At 41.8% G+C, this 20,127-nt stretch overlaps 1 protein-coding gene across 1 annotated transcript; it reads right to left on the reverse strand.

Annotated features, from left to right (window-relative positions):
- Positions 1–2,142: 2,142 nt before the first annotated feature.
- LOC308102897 (apolipoprotein B-100-like) lies at positions 2,143–19,918 on the reverse strand (the record flags this gene model as incomplete). The annotated part of the gene is made up of 29 exons (XM_080452750.1): positions 19,849–19,918; positions 18,497–18,529; positions 18,162–18,274; positions 17,301–17,446; positions 16,997–17,144; positions 16,688–16,840; positions 16,480–16,604; positions 16,301–16,386; positions 15,415–15,862; positions 15,066–15,180; positions 14,830–14,976; positions 14,512–14,723; positions 14,198–14,393; positions 13,929–14,108; positions 13,610–13,813; positions 13,304–13,471; positions 13,001–13,206; positions 12,728–12,910; positions 12,200–12,330; positions 11,665–11,878; positions 11,344–11,522; positions 10,793–10,956; positions 10,591–10,700; positions 10,119–10,492; positions 3,859–9,876; positions 3,652–3,763; positions 3,534–3,557; positions 3,241–3,427; positions 2,143–3,138 (listed from the first exon to the last, which is right to left on the reverse strand). Exons 1-29 carry the CDS (start codon positions 19,901–19,903, stop codon positions 2,143–2,145), a joined length of 11,427 nt encoding a protein of 3,808 aa, XP_080308876.1. The 5' UTR covers positions 19,904–19,918.
- Between the last annotated feature and the right edge of the window lie 209 nt (positions 19,919–20,127).

Consider the following 20,127-nt stretch of genomic DNA (forward strand, 5'->3'; position numbering starts at 1 on the left):
ACCTAATAGTTTCTGTGCTGCGCGGCTGCCTCAGTGTCTCTTATGAACTTGCCCTTTCGAACGTGGCGCCCACAGATACAGACGCCCCAGAGTCAGAGGAGGCGTCTACCTTTTTATGTATATGAGTATCACCCCTCCCTTTATTGGGAGAGGAGGCGAGAAGGGTCTGAAATTCAGACTCATGCTTTGTCTTGAATGAATACAATTCACATTTGAACGACTTCACTTTTGAACCATCGCGCCGCTCGCCTCTTTAAACAAAAGAAACACTCCCCCAATTATCTCTCTAAACGGGCACCTCCGCAGCTTGCGTCACTACCACCAACCGAGTAACACAACCCAGTAACCCCATTCATAAACGGTTCTCATTCATCGGTTCAACGGTTCTCCCTCTCTCCCTCTCTCGTTCTCACACACACACACACACACACACACGCACACACACGCACACACATGCACACACACGCACACCATACACTCACCCCATATCACCCCATTTCGTGGGAAAGAACCGCATGGCCAGACCACCTGTGGTCAGAGCACATGGCATACTCAGAGAGTCTCAGAGAGAGTTTACGCAGGGACTTTACGCACACACTGTTGTGGAGTCTGTAAACTCGTTATCTTAGTATACTCTCAATATGAGAGAGTAGATAGAATATAGTATATAGAGCCTCTCTCTTTCTAGTAGAGAGAGAGTAGATAGAAATGATATATAATAAACAGGTAATAAACAGATACTATTTATTCCCTCCAATACTAACTGTGAGTGTTTTAATTCCCCAGAAGTCTTCCCATGGATCCCCAGATCATTCCCCCCCAGAAGTCACCCCCCAGAAGTCATCAATTCCAATCATTCCAATGACGTCACACATGCGTCATCCAGGGCCTCATCGGGCCTCATCGGGCCTCTTTCATGAATAATAATTAATATTTATGAATAATTTTATGAATAATAACAATACTAATTAGAGAGGCCCCCTAGGAAGCCCCGCCCACCTGTCACTTTTGATGGAAGGTACTCCTTATATCTCTCTCGCACCTGCTTGTCATTAATGCATAAAAATAATTATGACCGTTATTTTTGTCAGATGTCCGATAAATTTGAATCCTTCCGGACATTAGGACCGGCAGATTAAAGTCCTAGCGCGACCCTCCAGCTACTCCTCCTGCCTATTTGTCACTGCCACCGTTTCCAAGCCATACAGCATAGCTGGTCTCACTACCATCTTCTATCTACAACTTGCCTTTAACTCTTGCTGGTACCCTTTGTCACAAATCACTCCTGACATTATTCTCCATCTGTTCCACCCCGTTTTTTGCGATGCAGGTGAAAGGCATGTGAATCAGACTGTTTATATCCATCAGTAAATTTACATCAGGAACAGAACAACCTTTTTCAAAGGTTTTCTTTTTCCATAAAACAAAATCCCTGGTGCAGATACTTTGTATAGACTCAAAGCACAGTACTTGCTGACACATAAGTAAGGCTTATTAAAGCCATATTGAAAATATAGCACTTATTTTATTATCATTATCCACTCTATTGAGGAGGCAGTATGTGAAGTATAGAAACTCACTGCCTACAATGCTGCTACAAACTCTATTGTACCTTGAACATTCAAAGGTTAAGCCAATACCGCAAAGTCTAGTCATCAGAAAATTATCTTCCCCACTGTTAAAATAAGACATTTATTTTTATATACAGTATATATATATATATATATATATATATATATATATATATATATATATATATATATATATATATATATATATAATGTATCTTAATCATGATGTGAAATACAACTACATTTGTATCCTGATATAATAAACAAGACATTTCAATGAAACAGCTTTGCATAACTGGTCTTTATTGATACTCTTCTCTCTTTACAGTAAATACTGAGTCAAAAACAAAAGGGCATGAGAATCAATACATTTCCATTTCAATGTTGGTAAACAATACGTAATTTACATTCAAATAATAAAACAACATCTATTTAACAAGGTCTTTGTGTTAAACAGACAGCTATAAATATATTCTAAAACACTAAACATCCATGTTTCTTCCTATGCTGTTTTTTAGACAGATCAGATGGTAGTGTTTCATATAGACTTGGGTTTCAGTCTGTGAAAGCCTCACTGCTGGAAGGGGAAGGGAAGGTTGATCTCAAGCTTTCCTGTGCTAACTTTCATGTACTCTTGGACCTCCTCAGAAGCCTGCTGCAGAAAATCAGAAACAGTGGTGTTGAACTGGTTCATCGCAGTGATGACCATGTCCATAAGGTACCCGGCAGCATTCTGCAGCAGCTCCATATTTAGTGTAGGGATCTCATTTAAGACATTCTCAATGGAAGTGAAAACGTTGCTACAGAGGACATTGATATTGACGAGCACTGCGTCCAAGTAGGTAAAGTCAAGAGAGTCAACAAATTCCTGTGATTTCTCAACAATGGCCTTCAGGGTCTCACCCAGCTTCTCTAGCATCATGTCAATGCTCTCCATCTTTTGCACAAGGTCCACAGCTTCATCATAGATGTTCTTCAAAGTTACCTTCAAGTCATCATACATGTGACGTACAGTAATTCCATCACCGACTGGCATAGTGATTCTAACACTGCTCAATTGGTCAAGTATAAAGTTACCATAGACCTCTGCGCTCTCACAGATAATCTCAAGGGCCTTCTCAAGCATAGCACCGATGCTGCTGGTCAGCTTCTTGAGGACCTCAGGGATAGTGGTCATCTCGTCAGAGCCAGGCAGTTTGAACTGGGTCTCCCTCAGGAACTTGACCGCGGCATCCAGGAAGACCTGGACAAGCTTGTGGTACTGGACAACTGTGTTTCTGAAAAGGATTGAGAGCTGGCCCATTTGCTCGTCAAAGAGCATGGGAGCATTGTAGGCCTCATCGACAAATTTCACGAGTGCACTCTTCAGATCCTCCACAAGGGATGTCATCAGGTACTTGTCAGCAAACATGGTCAGTGTGGAGGTAATGGAAGGGAGTCTCTCCTTGAGTCCAAGGAGCATATCTCTGGGTGCTTCCATGTTGTAGGCAATCTGAAGGTTCATCTTATCGGTGTCCTTAGCAGAAGCTCTGATGACTAGAATATCAACATCCTCCTCAGGGGCAGACTATTGGACAGAGGAAAAATAAATGTATTTAGATTCTAGACATTTGCATTTACTCGTCCTATGGAGGCACCATGTTAATTCAGAAACACCAACAATACTCACAACATAACGGCTATAGAGCCTAGCATTCATCTGAGATGGGACCCTGGCCTGGAACTGGAGACCTAGGAAGCCAGTTGATGGGGTGGAGATAGATGCACTGATTCCATCTCCGCGAGCAGCATAGCGGAAGTTCACATCAGTGAAAGTAGGGCTGATGATGTCCACATTGAGGGTGTGACGAGAGATGCTGGAAAGTAATTAAATTGTAGATGAACAATCACTGTAAATTAATTCTTAACCTGTTCAATATGATGGGAGGATTTTTTTTTAAATCAAATATATTCAATATTTACCTGTCATCAGCCTGACGTTTCCTCCTTAAATATAAACATGAGGAACAGTTACATTAAAGCCTCAACAATATATATTGTGAAAAATTGCATGTGAAACATGGTGTACAAGATATGTTACCTTAAAGCCTGGGAAATAATGTGGTGGATGTCCAAGGTCAGGTCAGTGTGAGTCAGGACAGCCTTGCTGATCATGTTTAGAGCATCATTCTCAAAGTTTGCATTGGTAGAAGCTATTGAGAGAATATTTATGTCATTATGTAATCATTCTGTAAAACAATGCTCAAAAATGTTCATACAGTATATTTCTGGGAGATGCTAAACTCACCATCCAAGTCATACTCCAGGAAGACAATTGCAGAGGTAGCAGATGACTTAAGAATGACCTTGAAGACAGGGGCTTCTCCCTCCACTTCAACTACCATGTCAGTGGTGTACACTGGAGTGACAACTTTGACATTGACAGAGATCTTCTGCTTTGGTACTGTCAATTCAACAATAGCCTTGTTAAAGAGGTTGAGGTCACCGAGGTCGCTTGGCTGAGACATATTGATCTCAATATCAGCAGTCAAGGAAGACATTGGGGCAAGATCTAGAGTTGCCTGGGCAACATGGCTTCCCTTGGTATTAAAGGTCATCACATTTGCTTCGTTGTTACAGGCAAACTTCAACACTGCATACACACGACTGAGAGAGGCCTCAACAGCCAGGTTCTCATTAACATCCATGCTAAGGACCTTGGTTTCCCCATTGGTGAGTTTGGCATCAGCATTTACTTTGGATGTGGTACGTAGGCCATCAACATTGAGGTACAGAGTAGCCTCATTGTCCAAAATTCCCAAAAGAGCATATTGCTCAAGCACTGTGCCTTCAATGTTTGCTTTGGTGGTTGTCTCCATAGAAGCATATTCAAATGTTCCCTCCAACTTCAGGCTATGTTCTGCCTCTGCCTCTCCAACAGCCTTAATGATGGGCACATTGAAATTACCCTTCAGCTTCAAGGTAGAGACAGCATTTGCCTTGGTCTTGGTGTCTACAGCCAGGTTCTGGTTGGCTTCCAGGTTGAGGATGGGCAGGGCAATCTTGGCAACAGTAGCTACAGAGACGGCAGCTTCGTAAGTCTCAGTACTCAGACTAATGGTGCTGTCATGGGTACCCTCAATATGGGGGTTCTCAAGGGACAAGGAGTTGGCCAGCTTGATTCCTCTTTTGGTGGTCAGGCTGGTGGTGCCATCAAGCTTAGTCTTCAGGCTCTCAAACACAGAGGCTGTGGTTGCTCCCAGACGGAACACAAGATCATCCTCATTGTACAGTCCAGCATTAAGATTCAGGTTGATAATGGCAGACTTAAAGGACAGCTCTGTGATCAGGTTACCCACAGAGGGAATCTGGATCAGACCCATCACATCAACAAGGGGGGCACCTTTGTTCTTCTGGTAAACAATCTTGGCATCTACATCAACATTCTGCTCAGGGGTCTTCAGAATCTGCTCCAACCTGAAGGTCTCATATAAGTTCAGATCACTGATGGCTGGGGTGCGGAAGTCAACAAAAGGCAAGTCAAACTCAGGGATGCTAATGGGGCTAGTCAGGAAGTCAAGATTAGCCTCACCATCTACAGCGACAATGATACCAGCTTCATTCTCATTGTTGTCAATGGTGAAGTTGTAGGAGACCTTGTACTGATTGAGACGTGCCAGAACCACTGTGTTGATGTGTTGGGTGTCAGGCTTGAAGATGACAGAGTAATCATTCTGGAGATCAATCTTAGCGGTCAGGGATTCAAAGACATTCATTCTGGTGTTTCCCTTGTTCTGGAAGTCAAAGACAACCTCAGTGGGTCGAATAACAACATTGACCACATTGGACAGGTCTCCACTGACTGTACCAACCAGCTCTGTGTCATGGTTTACCTTCAACTCAAGCTTCATATCATAAAGGTTAGCCTGTCCTGACGCTACAATAACACTGTTCTTAATTGCGGGGCCCTCTGAGTCACAGCGGGCATTGAACTTGACGTAACTAAATAAGGCAGATTCAGCAGTCATTTGCTGTTTCATGTTCACAATTGCAGAGTCTGTGTCACCTGTGAAAGTCAGCTTAGCCTCGCTGGGATTGAGGGTGAAAAGCAAGTTGCTCTTGTGATTGGCCTCATCATCATTGAATTTGACTTTACCTACATTGTCAGCTGTTACGGTGAGGGTAAGGCCATCCTGGCGAACAACAGCTTTCTGGGATAGAGTGGCATCACTAGTGAAACTGATGATAGGGAGGTTTACTCTGTGATTGTAAGTTGTTTCCAGAGAGGAAGTCATTCCACCCCCAACAGCAATAAATGCTGTGTTCGCAATATCAGCAGTGTAAGGTTCAGTGGTGACTTTCATTGTAGTCTTGGCTTGGGCCTGGGCTGCTTGACCATAGAAGGTTAAAGATGCTTGATGTTCAACTCCAATAGCAGGATTATTAAACTTCATGGTCTCTGCAAAGACAACACGGTTCATCTTGGGGATCGCAACGCGAGCTGTAGCATCCAGATTGTATGTAAGCATCTCAAAAGTAGGAGATGTGGTCCTTGAAGTCAGGAATCCAGTGAATTGAGGTGTCATTTCATTTTCCGTAGAGTTTTGGAACTCAGCAGTTGTCTTGATGGTATAGATGGGAGTGATTAGTTTGATCTCACCATACAGCTTGCCAAAACTGGGGATCATAATTTCAGTAGGGATAGTTGGCAGCTTAAAATCAGGTATCTGGAGTGTCTCAACAAGCTTCTCAAGAGGGACCTGGGGGAAGGCAGGGAGGGAGATATCTGAAAGGGCAAACTCCGGGAAGGTTATCTCAGGCATAGGAGGAAGGTTCAACGTAAGGTCTCCAAAGAAAGCCTCGATGTCAAGCATCTGGATCTCAAAGTTGACAATGAAATCAATTAATTCAACGATTCTCTGCTTAATGTCATCAAAGGAGATGGTGAAGGCTGGCACAGTGTGGAAGCCCAAAATGGCAAACTCAGGAATATCCAGTTGTGTTGGGATTTCAAACTCCTGAAGGCTGTCCATACTGATCTTCATTGAAGGTATGACCAAATCAGTGAGAGGGAAGGTGAATGATGGAATGTCCAGCTCCGCTGTCTTCAGTCCAGCGATGAGCCCCTCAAGGATCTGCTTAATCTCTTCAATGATCTTTTGTTCAGGAACCACCTTCTGGATTACTTCAACCACATTGGTGAACATATCTGTGATGACGGTCACCAGCTTGGTGTAATATTTGCTTGCCACTTGCAGATATGGGGCAATCGCAGCTTTGACATCAATTTCAGTAACTTTCAGATTTTCAACGAATACCTTCAGGTCATTAAGTATGGTATGGTCAACAATTTCCTTTACCGTGTTGATCATCTCTACAACTTTGATTTCTCTTAGTTGGTCGAAGAAGCTCTTAAAAGATGAGAAAATAAAATTGACAAAATCTCTTGTGGCCTCAAGTTTCTGAGGGATTTCAAGTGCTCTGATCAGCTCATTCACAGAGACAGTGTTCTCTGCAATAATTTGATTGGCCTGATCCACTAAGGCGTTATAATCAAATGACTTCAGGCTCTGGACAATAGTGTCAATATACACACTCAGATCCTCAATCATCTGCTTAATCTCAATTGTTTTCAAGTAGCTGACAGTTCCTTCCATGACTTGCATAACCTTGGCAGGGATGTCAATTTCCTTCAGTCTGTTGGCTACAGCTTGGATGGTGTCATCAATTTTGAACTGTTTGATTAGTTCCAGAAGGCTCTCCAGAATGACCTCAATTTTTCTATCAACCTCAAACTTCGCCAACAATTCTCTCAGTTTAGCACTGAATGCGTTAAACTTTTCAAGGATGTCGAAATCCAGGATAATGTCCTGAACAAACTCAATGGATTTGCTGACAAAGTCTGTGGGAATCTGAGCCATGAGTTCCTTAATGTAAGCTTCCAAGTTCATTGATGAAATGTAGCTCTTCAAGTTTTCAACAAATTCGGACAAGTCAAAGCTCTCAATGAGCTTGCTCAAGTAATTCAAAACCATCTCAACTTTAGCTGGCAAGTTGGCATCAATATCATGTAGAAAAGCAATGCTGCTGCCCTTTAGGCTTTCCAGGTCAATCTTCTTGATCAGGTCTCTTATGGTATCAATCACTGAAACAATTATGTTCTTGATATTATAATCCTCATTGATGGCATTGAGGACTTCAGAGATCTTCTGAGTAACAGTTTCAGACAGGGTGCCATCAGCAATCATATCCCTCATCATATCAACATAGCCTTGGATGCAAATAGTGATATCTTCCAGCAGTTTCTCAACAGCAACTTTCACTTTCAACAGATAGGCTTCCAGTTCTTCAGCAGTGATAGCAAATTCTTGGGTAAAGTCAGTTAGGTATTGCTTCAGCTGACTGGCTTTGTCTTCAATATTGAGTTGAACAATAAAGTCATTAAGTTGCTGTGGAAGTGCCTCGAGCCTAGCCCTAACTTGGTCATCATTAATGTAGTTCTGCAGGACCTCTGCAATGTTCACAATAGCGACCTTAATGCTTTCCAGGAGGGCGGGCACAGTTTCAAATAGAGGGAGCTGAATAATGCGACTGTTTGTGTTCTTATCATACTTTAGGAAGCTAGCAATTGTGAATTCCTGATTATCTGGTGAGTCAATGTTGAGCATATTTGTGAAGATGGTGCTTGAAACCTCCATTCCCATTTTCTCAGCGGTATTGTAAGCACTCATGTCCTGATTGAAGGTATGGTCATTCATTTTCGACTTCATCCTAAGACTAATCTTTTGTTCCACGACAGACAGAACAGTGTCCATCTTGTTGTCAACAGTGGTCTCAAGGGACAATCCATTGTTCAGCTGCTGGGTCACAGAGGCTCTGCATTCATGTGAGGTGGCAAGAGCCAGGGGCTGTGCCCTAAGAAGGAATTTGCCATAGAGCTGGCCGCTCTGCTTTCCATACAGGGTCAGGTCACCATCAGCATTGAACATGGCATCAAGGTTGAAGTCAAAAGGAATGATACTAGAACGGATGGCGTGATCATAGCGCATGGGCTGAGAGTTGAAGCGGGCATCATTGGTGATTCTGGCAGCAAGACCAACAACTTCAAGCTCAGTGTTCTGGCTCATGTGGGTTCCAAAGACCTTTCCAGTAGTGCTGCACTTAGCATTGGCAGTCATGTCAGCATAATTCACCTCATAAGTGTGCTTAATCTCCTCTTCACCATAGGTGGCTTTCAGGCTGCCAGTCAGGTCCATCTTGTAAAGCTCTGCCTTTAACTGAGCCTCATTGATGATGTCGGCTGCCAGCAGTTTCAGGTTGTTATTCACATTTGCAGAAGCGGTGTAGGGCTTCAGGTCAATGGTGATATCATGAGTATAAGTAGCATACTCACTGACGATGGCCTCAGCCTTAGTGTTGAAGTCAAGGCTAGAGAGAGTGATGGTCAGAGTGTTGGCATTATCAACCTTGATGTCAAGCAGTGCAGCCTTGTTGTTAATGGACAGCATAGCCTTGGATGCATCAAGTTCAGCACTGAAGGTGTTCTGCACGTTCAGGGGGCTCTGTAGGGTGGTTGATCCACTTGTGGCCAAACCATCCTTGTTCATTGTCAGAGTAGCTTTGTGAACAGCCTCGTTCTCAAGGAATTTCACAGTGGCATCACTGTTTAGAGCCAGGCCATTGACATCAAGATTGGCAGTAAGCAAGGAGTAGATGCGGTTTTCAGAGTGCTCAGCATTGGTTTCCATCTTGATGATGACTTCACCGGCACCAGCAGAGGCCTCAGCCAGGTTACGGACCTTCATACCAAGGATAAGTATGCTACTGGTATCGCATTTCAGGGCCAGTTTGTTTTCCTTGAAGGAAAGCTCTGCAGCTTGGGTCAGGATGTCCTCAAAAGCATTAGTGTTTGACACAACACTGAGCTCACCATTGGCAAATGTGGCTGCAATTGTGTTTTCAGCCTGAAGAATGGTGGAGTCAATCTTTAGAGAAGAATCAATCTTTGCTTCTGGTCTGAATGGGAAAATGGCAAAAGACTGGGTACAGATGGTGTTGCCATAAATGGGCCCTGCTTTGACTGTTCCCTCAAGATTGCTGTCAACAGAGATTTCCTCAAATTTGAAGTCAACCATGCCAGTGTGCTGAAGTGCAATATTGAGTCCAAGGGGACTTGTTGCTTCAATCTTGCTGCTAGATTTTACACTTATTTTGTCTGTGATGGTTACATCTTCAATGATGTTAACATTGGCTTCAAGGAACTTATGGACCAAGGAGCTTTTCAACTCTGCCTTAACAGAATCAGAGCTGGCCAGCAATCCAGAGCCTGTGTGAAAATAAAGGAATAAAACTTAATTGATAGTAACTTAAAGTAATGCACACATAGAATTATCCAGTCCTCTTTACTTGGTCAATGCTCATTACTTGGTCACATGTAATTCTATATTCCAACATCTTTATGTGAGAAATGCTCATTTGATCAGCAAATAACTGCTACATTAACATTCTACTAGTAAAATCAAATCAAACAACTACATATTCAAGTTTTTTTTATGCTCAACAATATACCTTCAATCTTGAAGGAAAGGATATCCAATGGGGATGTTCCAGTCATATCGAACTTGGCTGAGTAGCTAGGTGTCTCCACAACATCTTTTCCGGCTGCTGCTGAGATCTCCAAGTCATAGAGATTACACTTCACCTCAGCTGAAACCTCAGCTTTGCCAAAGAAAGGCACAGATAGAGTCATGCTCTCAGGAACAAAAAGCTCAGGGATGGGGATCTCCATGGAGACAATCTCTAGTCCAAACCCAGGCAGAAGCACGTGTGGGGTGGTCAAGGCAGGTGGGAAGTTTAGCTCCTCTGTTGACTTTCCTCCCATTGGGATAGGGACAACAATGGTGAAGCGCTCATCGTTGAAGTAGTAGACCACCTTTGCTTCACTGAAGAAAAGAAAATGGAAATTGCCTTAATTATTTCCTTTTAATGTGAAAAGAAAATTCCTCAAATTATTTATTGATAGCTCCTGTAGTAAACTTACGCATTCAGGAACAGTTTCTCTGGCAGTGAAATCTCAGGCATATCAGGTACTCTGAAGTTCTGAATGTAAGGAATATCAGCTGCATACTTCTCCATGTAGTTATTTGCGGCCTGAGGAACAAATACATTGTTTATATTTTCTGCATACTCCAAAGGGGAATCTGTTGATTTAGATGATGACGTTTTTTTTTTAAATTACATACCTCCACGGATTTGGTGAGTATGTGACGGACTTTCATGTCAGTCTCTCCCACTTGCATGTCAAGAAGATCATTGCCATATTTTTCAATCATTTCGCGTTGAGGAAGATATTCCAAGATCTTAGAGTCTGTGTCAGACTTAACCTCTGCCTCTATCTTGCTGCCATCTATAATAAAAAGATGAAAGATATTTCATTTGAGGTGCAGTGGAGTGAGCAATTTGTAGAGAAAGGAATGGCTGACAAATTGATTTCATAAACGTTATCTGAAAAAGCTCATCAGAGCAAAACGTGGCATAACCCTAGCATCCCTATTCAGTCATAATAGTCATATAGTCATAATAGGCGAACATTCTGCAAAAATAGCCAATCTACAATCTCACAACACGTTGCATTGCAATCTACAAACTCATAACGTGAGTCTGTATGCGTTGTGAGCTTGTAGATCAGCTATTTCCGCTATTTGACATACAATGAAGTATATTGTGTTTAAGTGGTTACATGACAAGCCACAAATGTTTTAACTGTGAAAAGAGTAAATTATTAGTATGTTACCATTACCATATTTCAGTGCGATTTTATGTTCAGAGGTGATCACTGGGAGTTTGATGTTACTCTCAAGCTCAACTTCCAAGTCCTCGCCATGCTTTAGGTTGGCTGTGACGGACGAATCAAGGTCGAAGAAGGGGACAAGAAGCTGGAGCTGCAGCATAGCATCCTGCATAGCAGCCACCCTGTGAGGAGGAAAGCGATTAGTGCATATAAAATGGACATTTCTTTATGTACTTTCTTACACTTTTCTTACTTTTTCTTGAATGAGGTAGATGGTAGTACTTATTTTGATTTCTTGTGGATGTGATTTGTTTGATTTCTTACTTGGCACGGCCAACCAGGGAGAGCTGAGGGACGTTCTTGTTGATCAGGTCAAGGGAGATGGAGTGAGTTCCCTTGCCCTTGGTGTTGCCATCGACGACACCCAGCCTGAATCCAGCATCCACGTCAAAGTCAGGGATCTGGAGGTCAGTAGTGAGGACGTGCTTCTTCCTGTTGTACTTCACAGTCGCCACGGCCTCAGCCCTCAGGTCCTCCCCTGTTGTTATAACAAATACAACTTAAAGTCTCCCACAAGATCCATTCTGTTTTTGATGGTATAACAGCTAATTTAACCACTTTCTAACTGGTAACTGCTAACTATTTTGGCCATGTCATTATAGGCAAAACTGTTCCGACTTTCAAAAATAGCTAAAACAGCCAAACTAGAAGCTCACAACACATATCATCGTTGTGAGCTTGTAGATCAACTACTTTTGCTGTGCGACAGTATAAAATAGAGCTTAATTAGTAAAAAATATTATGATAGTATTATGATAGTTTAAATGTTCCTTAAAATGTGTATCATAACCTGGCTTACCTTCAGCACTCAGGATCATCTTCACAGAGTCAACCTTCTGACGGCCCTCTTCACCCTCCTTGAGAAGTTCATAGGCAATAGCGGCAGTATACTCAGTGACTTCACCAGTGGGGCGGAGCTCCACAATAAACCTGGTAAACCAATTCATTTTAATCAATTTAATTCAATTCATGTTTTTAATTGCATTTTAATACCCTTACTAGTTCAAGTTTCAAAGGTGTCTGGTTTATAACAGTGACTCTTTTTCATTTCAAGGCCCCCCAATTTGATATGCGTTAGGCCATGGACCCCCATTTAATCCGATTTATTTTTCCGCTGGGACCCCGATTTACACTGTAAAATCCAAACTTAACTCTCACAATGTACAAATGAAACCAAATGGACCAGTTCCATTTGTACACTTAAGGGTTCATTTGGTTCTTAACTATCAATCATTTTGCTGGGGACGCCCCTGGAACCCCCTCAAGGACCCCTTGGGGATCCCGGATCCCACTTGAGAGCCACTGGTTTAGAAGGTTTGGCACTTACTTGCTGTCTCCAGTGAAGGGGAAGTAGGGGACTGTCTCCTCATTGTAAGCATCAGTGTACATCAGGGAAGTGCAGTAGGTCATTCCAGTGAAGAAGGGAGTACACTCATTGTTATCAACCTTGTCCTGAACTCTAGGGGGGATGGTAAACGTCTCCGTGCCAATCACTGCCACTAGGTTATTGCTGCAAGTGAGATGGAGGATAAGTAAGATAAATGCCATTACAGATATTCAATCCATTAGATATATATATGAGAAGTGCTCCTGAGCTTACGTAATGCTGATGAGCTTGGTGGGGTTCTTAGGTGCAGGGATGGTGAGCTTGATGTGATCGCTTCCCATGGAGATCTTGGCGCTCAGTCCACTCTCATGGAAGAGGTTGGTGTGCATCTCCAGTCCAGAGTTGACGTATTCGGGAATGAAAGAGCCGATCTGAGTCACAAACTCGATGCCAGCAGAGGGCATGAAGGCAATCTCGCTCTATGGGGAAACAGTGGATGAGATAAGAGAGAGATACCATAAGGAATGGCACATTTCATAATTTCGCATCTTTGTGAAAATTGGAAGAAGATTTTACCATGTCACGAGCAATGTTGAGTCCACCCTTGATACCAGGAGTGAAGGTACCAGACAGGGCAATCCTCAGAGGCACACCAGTAGCAGTGGGCAGGAAGAACTCATTGTCCATGAAGATGTAGTGGGCGAAGATTTTGTTGTCAGCTTTAGTCATCAATCCCTTCATAACCTGAGATAGATGGAAGATACACATAAGTATGCACAAGTGATACAAGTGATACAAATGCTACACATTTTATTTTCACAACGATTAGATAATGTTGTCTACTAGTGAAATGTGTGAGTAAGCAGTGATTCGTCTACTTACGTCCATGGGGAACATTTTGAGCATGCCGTCAATCATCATGGCAGCAGAGTAGGCCATCTCCTCCATGTCATTGGTCCTGAGGTATCCAAGCTCGTTACCTAGCAGTCTCAGGTAAACCATTGCCTCAGGAGACTCTTGGGCCGTTAGATCTCTCAACAGTTTATTGAAGTTACGTCCAATTTCCTTCAGCAGGCTCTGTGAAGCCTGTTTGATAACCACACTAGTCTTAATAAAATATTCTACATAATTCTCAAATTAACACCATAAGAAGCATTTTCAAATTATTAACAAAAGCACAACAAAATGTATCATTGAATACCTCTCTCTTCTTCCTATCATTCCTCAGAGTTGGCAGCATGTTCTTCAGGATGTCACTGAACCCGGTTGGCATGTTGTCGGAGATGAAGTACATTGTCCTCAGAGTGGTGTCAGGGAAGAATCCGTTCTCTCCAAACAGGGCTTCAACAGTTGGCTCAAGTCCTTTCCCCTCCATGCCGATCTTAATGGTAATGGGGTAAATTGAAATTGTTGTTATCTATACGAAAAACACTTACAAATCTGTTGTCTGACAAAAGAAAATGGCTTTACCTCCATCATGTCGATGTCATAGCCGAAAGCCTTCAGGGTCATCTCAAGCATGGCCTCCTTGGGCAGGTAGCTGGTACCTTCAAAGATCATGTTGCCCTCCACGGATCCCATCTTGTAGTTGCGGGAGAACTTAATGGGGTCCATGACAGTTCCGATCTCATTACCCTGCAGGGCATTGAGAATCTTCTCTCTGAGCCTGTATGAAGAAACACAGATAGTTATTACAAGAAAATACAATTAAGAGTTATGCGTATTCACCATATTACTTATAATCTCAACCTGTAATTTATGTCACTTTCACATTCTTCACTTACTCTTGGGTCTCTGGCTCAGTTGAAGACAAGATGTTGGTAATGTGGGAGATGACAAAGCTCTTGGCTTGCTGGTCAGGTTCATTAGGCAGGGCAGCAGCCAGCTGGGCGAGTTCACTTGGCTGGGGGTCTTTCATCAGCACCAGGTAGGCAGCAACGCGCTTCTGCAGGGGGCTGGCACTGTCCAGAAGGACCTGCATGAGAACCTCTCTGCCCTGTAACAGAGAAATACATCCATCATTAAGAAAAAGACAAACAAAGCAATCACTTTCTGCATAATTTATCTTAAAGTAAAGTAACAATAAAAGCAGTTTGACTTGCCTCCTCTGGGACAGGGGTCAGCCTGAAGGCCTGGATGGCAGCTTGCTGAACAGTGGGGGATGCAGCAGGGTGGTTCACACACTGGATCACTGCACTCTTCAGGGCAGGGCTGGCAGCGCCCATGGCTGCAGCCATGTTTCCAATAACCTAATGTCACAGCAGAGAAGATAATAATTTGACTTCTTTCCCACCTTGAAAATTCTTCGATTTCCAAGATTTCAGAATAACATACTCACCCTCAAAGTCATGAAAGTGGTGTCCTTGTCTCCACTGCAGTCACCCAGCTGGGTAGCCATGAACTCTGCAACGTTGTAAATCTCAGGGATAAGTTCACCTTCAGCCTTGTAGAACCTTTTAGGGCAAAGGAAATGTATTGGTATAGTTAATTTCATGAGCGATTTATGTGAGGCATATAAAGGCATTTAAGGTAAATAAAATAGAATGAAATACCATATAAAGAATAAAGGTCAGATTGCAATTGTGTTTTTATTATTCTCGCCTTTTTGTAGAAATGTATGATTCAAAATAGGGTAGATGTGGTTCACTCACACAAAGGCTCCACAAGGAGGAATAAAGTTTGCTCACCTCTTGACAATATTGCTGAGGGCATACATGATGGGCTTGCTGGGCTTGTACTGAGCCATCTCCAGAATGTCTTTGATCAGGAGGGGAGAGGGGTTGGACACCAGTCCCAAAGCAAAGACAGTGGCGTCAACTTCAAGAGAGGAACTGTCAAAGGTCCTCAGGATCTGCATTATGGCACTGCTGCACTCAGGGGTACCGCACTGGGCCAGGACCTGGTAGGTCAGGGCAGGGGACACCTCAAGAGCCTCAACAACGGCAGAGCTCAGAATCTCTGACTTCATTCCACGGACCATGTTCACCAGCTTCTGGAAGAGGTGGGCCCTCCTCTCGCCCTCGTTCTCAGGCAGATTAGCCAGTTCTCCCAGGAGAGCCAGACCAGCATCCTTATCCTGGATAACATTCTTATCAGCAGGAGTCTCCATGTTCAGACCCTTGACATGAGCTTCATCTATAATAAGCAGAGAGTAAACAGTTAAAATGGTATTGTCAATGACAATATAAAAATCACACCCTGTGTGAAGTGGGCGGTGTCTTGCTAGCTAATCACAATACTGAATGGAGTCAACCAATCATGTACAAAAAATAAATACATTTATTGAAACACTCTTTATGATGGAAGAAACCATAACTTAAAAAAAACAAACCTATGTTTATTTTAAAGTTATGGTTTCTTATATAGGGCTATGCACATGTGTCATGTGACACTGGCCAATCACAGTCCTGAATAGACTGTGATTGGCCAATCACGGTGCAGGGTTAGGCGGGGTATCCCGCCAATCACAGCGCAGGATTTGTTGTACAAATATCCAAACCTCACTTATAGGGGCGGTTTCACCGCCCAAAAAACATGTTCAGAAGAAAATGACAAATACAAAGAGCTCCTTACCAAAGTCAAAGACTCTGTCGTTGACGGCAGAAACCTCCAGCAAAGTCAGAGACTGCTTGCCAACATTGGTAACGCCATACTGACCCCTATGGGCAGACAACATTTGGTTAAGACATAATAGATGGATATCCATACTGTCTTCATAGAATCAAAGATATTACAAGATAGTTTTTACTTACTTGTGAGAGAAAGGAACGAGGATGTGGTTCTCAGTGCAGGCACCAGAGGTCATGTGCATGTTCTCATTGTCAAACTTGTAGTTGCAGGTCTGGGAGCTCCTGACCAGCTGGGCAAGAGGGTAGTGCTGCAAGGAGACAATTGTTTGTTATTTGTTTGTTACTACACGATTATTTGGCATTATTTGACATTATCATCTGGATGTCTTACCATGCCAGAGATCAGAGCCAGGGGGCTGGTGTGGTCTCTCATGGGGACAAACTTGTCACATTTGGACAGATCCCTGGTGAGGCTGACGTCAGTAGCAATGTCCTCCCTTGCATCGACAGAGTAGGAGGTCCTGCATTTGCCATGGATGGTGGGCTGAAATGGAAGAGAAATCACTATTCATATTCATCATAAGTCTATAAGTCTATCTTTTTCCTCAAATTCCTCTAATTAACATTTTCATCAGTTAAATACAAAATTACACATGTGGATGTCTGCAGTGAAGGTAAATTAAAGAGCAGTTTAATGTACCATGTTCTTGTTCTTCTCCTCCTCCAACAGAGGCACAGCCAGGGCAGAGATGATACCTCTCTTGATGTTCAGGATGGTCATCGTCTCACCGTCCTCAGGGTACAGTTTGACATCATACTCACCCTCAACCACAACCTTCAGAGGATATCTAAGGAAAGCAGCATAGAGTTCAAGTTACCAAATACAAAATGCTAAAAAGTGTTTTTTCCTCTCAGTGTTATGAAGATTCATTTATGAGCCTTGCAATGTAAATCGCATAATATTGAGATGGATTGATTTAAATGATTCTGACAGTTCAACTTACTTCTCCATTTCAACAGCAAAGGCCTCAGAGCCAGATGCAGGTCTAAAGACAGGGGTGTCCTCCTCAAAGTTGCTGTCCACCTCGCTCAGGGTACATTCCCGGGTGCGGATGACAAAGCTGCAAGCTTGAGGCACTTCAATCTCGACCTGTAAGACAGAACGCAAATGTTTATGTCCTGCTTCAAAATGTTAGAAAAGGAACGTAGATGTGCCTGTCACAATTATTACATAACAATGGCCTTGCACAATAATTTGTGCTAACTTCAATTATTTTTGCATATTGTTAGAATTGTTTCCATTCATCAGTGTAAAAACAGCTGGATGAAATAAATATAATCGTCATATTTCCATCACTAATTCCACATGTGAGTGTGTCCACACTCTTTTATATTTTGGGCATTTAGTGACTATGATCATTTCAGAAATAGCAAAAATAGCTGATCTACAAGCTCACAACAGGTTGCAATGCAACGTATTGTGAGCTTATAGATCAGCTGTTTTCGCTATTTTGGAACATTTGTTAAAGTATAAAATTATTAAGGATATGGCCTGTTTTGGCCATATTACGTTTTCATTTTTGATTATTGGCACTGGTCTCTGTAAATCATTTCTTTGTATATTTCTTTAATAATATACTTAAGTTGTTTGTATATGCCCTGTGAAAATTTTGTTTACAAAGCCTAAAAGGCATTCTTATAGACTTATACTGTACTGTATGTTCAATGCCAAAAACACTACCAAATCATTAATCACAATTATTTGAATGACGATTAATCATCAACTAAAATGTCTTGATCGTTCGTGACAGCCCTAAATGTTGATCATGCAGCTAAAGATGGTGTTGAAATATCTTGGCTTGTACCTTGCAAGAGCCCTTGGGTCCATTTGTCATCGTTGAGGCGCCGTTGATGGCGTTCAAGGACTCAGCTTCATATAGGTATTCATACTTGTGTAGGGGCTTGTACCTTTTTGCCACTAGAATAGAAAAACACCAGTAAGTGACAGAACGCAAATGTTTATGTCCTGATCAAATCTGTCCCATAAATTATAGGACCACAAAGCCAGAAGCTCATCTTATAAAAGTCTACTATAATAAAATTGCAATGTATTTTTTCTTCTCTTTTTGACAAGGAATAGGACATTGCTTTGTTCAATAACAGCATGTGATGCATAAGTAAATATTGACTTGTAACTTACACAAACATGTTGGCTCTTCTTCGTCTTGCGCAACTGTGAAAAAAAATTAACGTATTCAGTACTATCCAGGAAACAAAATTCAAATGAACTGGCATTTAATAACCTTTTATTCTAATATTTTCAAACTGACATTTCGTCTCACTTCTAATATTTGATAACATTTCAGTCAACATGTCATTTGACAAAGAAATGTCAATCTGCAACTTTTAAAACTATTGTTCAAGACTACAAAGTAGTTTGGAATGTATTTACAGTTGTAAGCAGTGGTGTAAAGTAACTAAGTACAGGTACTCAAGTACTGTACTTAAGTAACATTTTTACTATATTCAGTATTTCCAATTTTCAATACCTTTACTTCTACCCCACTACATCTGAGAGGAAAATGTTGTACTTTTACTCCACTACATTTATATGAAAACTTTAGTTACTAGTTAATTTGTAGATTTTGATTATTTTTACAAAACACACTAACCATTTCAGCCCTATACTGTATATACTATATTTCGGCCATTTGAAAATAGCAGATCTACAAGCTCCCAATGCGTTGCGATGCGACGCATTGTGAGCTTGTAAATCGTCTATTTTCAAAATATTTGTAATACATTTTGAACTGCACAATGAATACTTTTACTTTTGGTACTTTAAGTATATTTTGATACTGATACTTTTGTACATAAAAAGTATTTTTTTAATACGGGACTTCTACTTGTAACAGAGTATTGCAGTATTGATACTTTTACTTAAGTAAAACATGTGAGTACTTCTTCCATCACTGGTTGTAAGTGTTATCTTTTGGTTAAAACAAAAAAGTTTATTGTTAAAAAGTTAAAGCTTTACAGTATATTCTGATAGCAGTCATTTCTATAGTGGGTTTGTTCAGTAACAGGGGTCTCCCCATCTCTCCAGCTCTTTAATAAACAGAAAATGCATCCAATAAGGTGAGAGTAGCGTACCCATTTATCAGCTTCAATGCTATATTGTTCCAATTCCAATTTGGCCTGCTCATGTCTTTGTGTCATATCTTCCCATTTCACTTGTTTATTCTGTGTAAACTGTATGAGTTCTCTCTCCTGATTAGATTAAATTGGTATCCGAGCCTGAAAATGCATTTTTCTGTTTACTAAAGAGTTAGAGAGACAAGGAGACCCCTGATACCAAACAAAATATCTATAGAAAGTATTACTATCAGAATAAAGAGCTACTTATAACACTTATTTTTTACAAAAAGAAACGTCAGTTAATACACCTTTAAATATAATATTCCTCAATCAATAACCTCACTACTGTTAGGTTAAACGAACACACAAATAACCAAAATAAACTCAGCAGCAAAATTTGAAAAATGTACTCACAAGCAAAAGCAAAAGTGCTTAGGAGCAAGAACAGGCAGAGCTTTGAGTCACCCATGATGGGTTCTTTGAAGCTCTCTCCTACGTGGTTGGGGAGTACTCCGACGAGACTGAGGCCTTTGGTCTTCGTATGGGACTTTTATACTCCCATGTGGGCCTGGAAGGGACTGGAAGGCACAGGCAGTACTTTAAAGTCTCAAAGTCCACTCTACCCTCCCAAGTGGAGGGCCAAAGGGAAAGGGTTTAGAAAGGCTACACAGACCCACATACATATGTACTAAA

Source organism: Gymnoscopelus braueri (genome assembly GCF_963280865.1).
Source record: "Gymnoscopelus braueri genome assembly, chromosome: 16".
NCBI lineage: Eukaryota > Metazoa > Chordata > Actinopteri > Myctophiformes > Myctophidae > Gymnoscopelus > Gymnoscopelus braueri.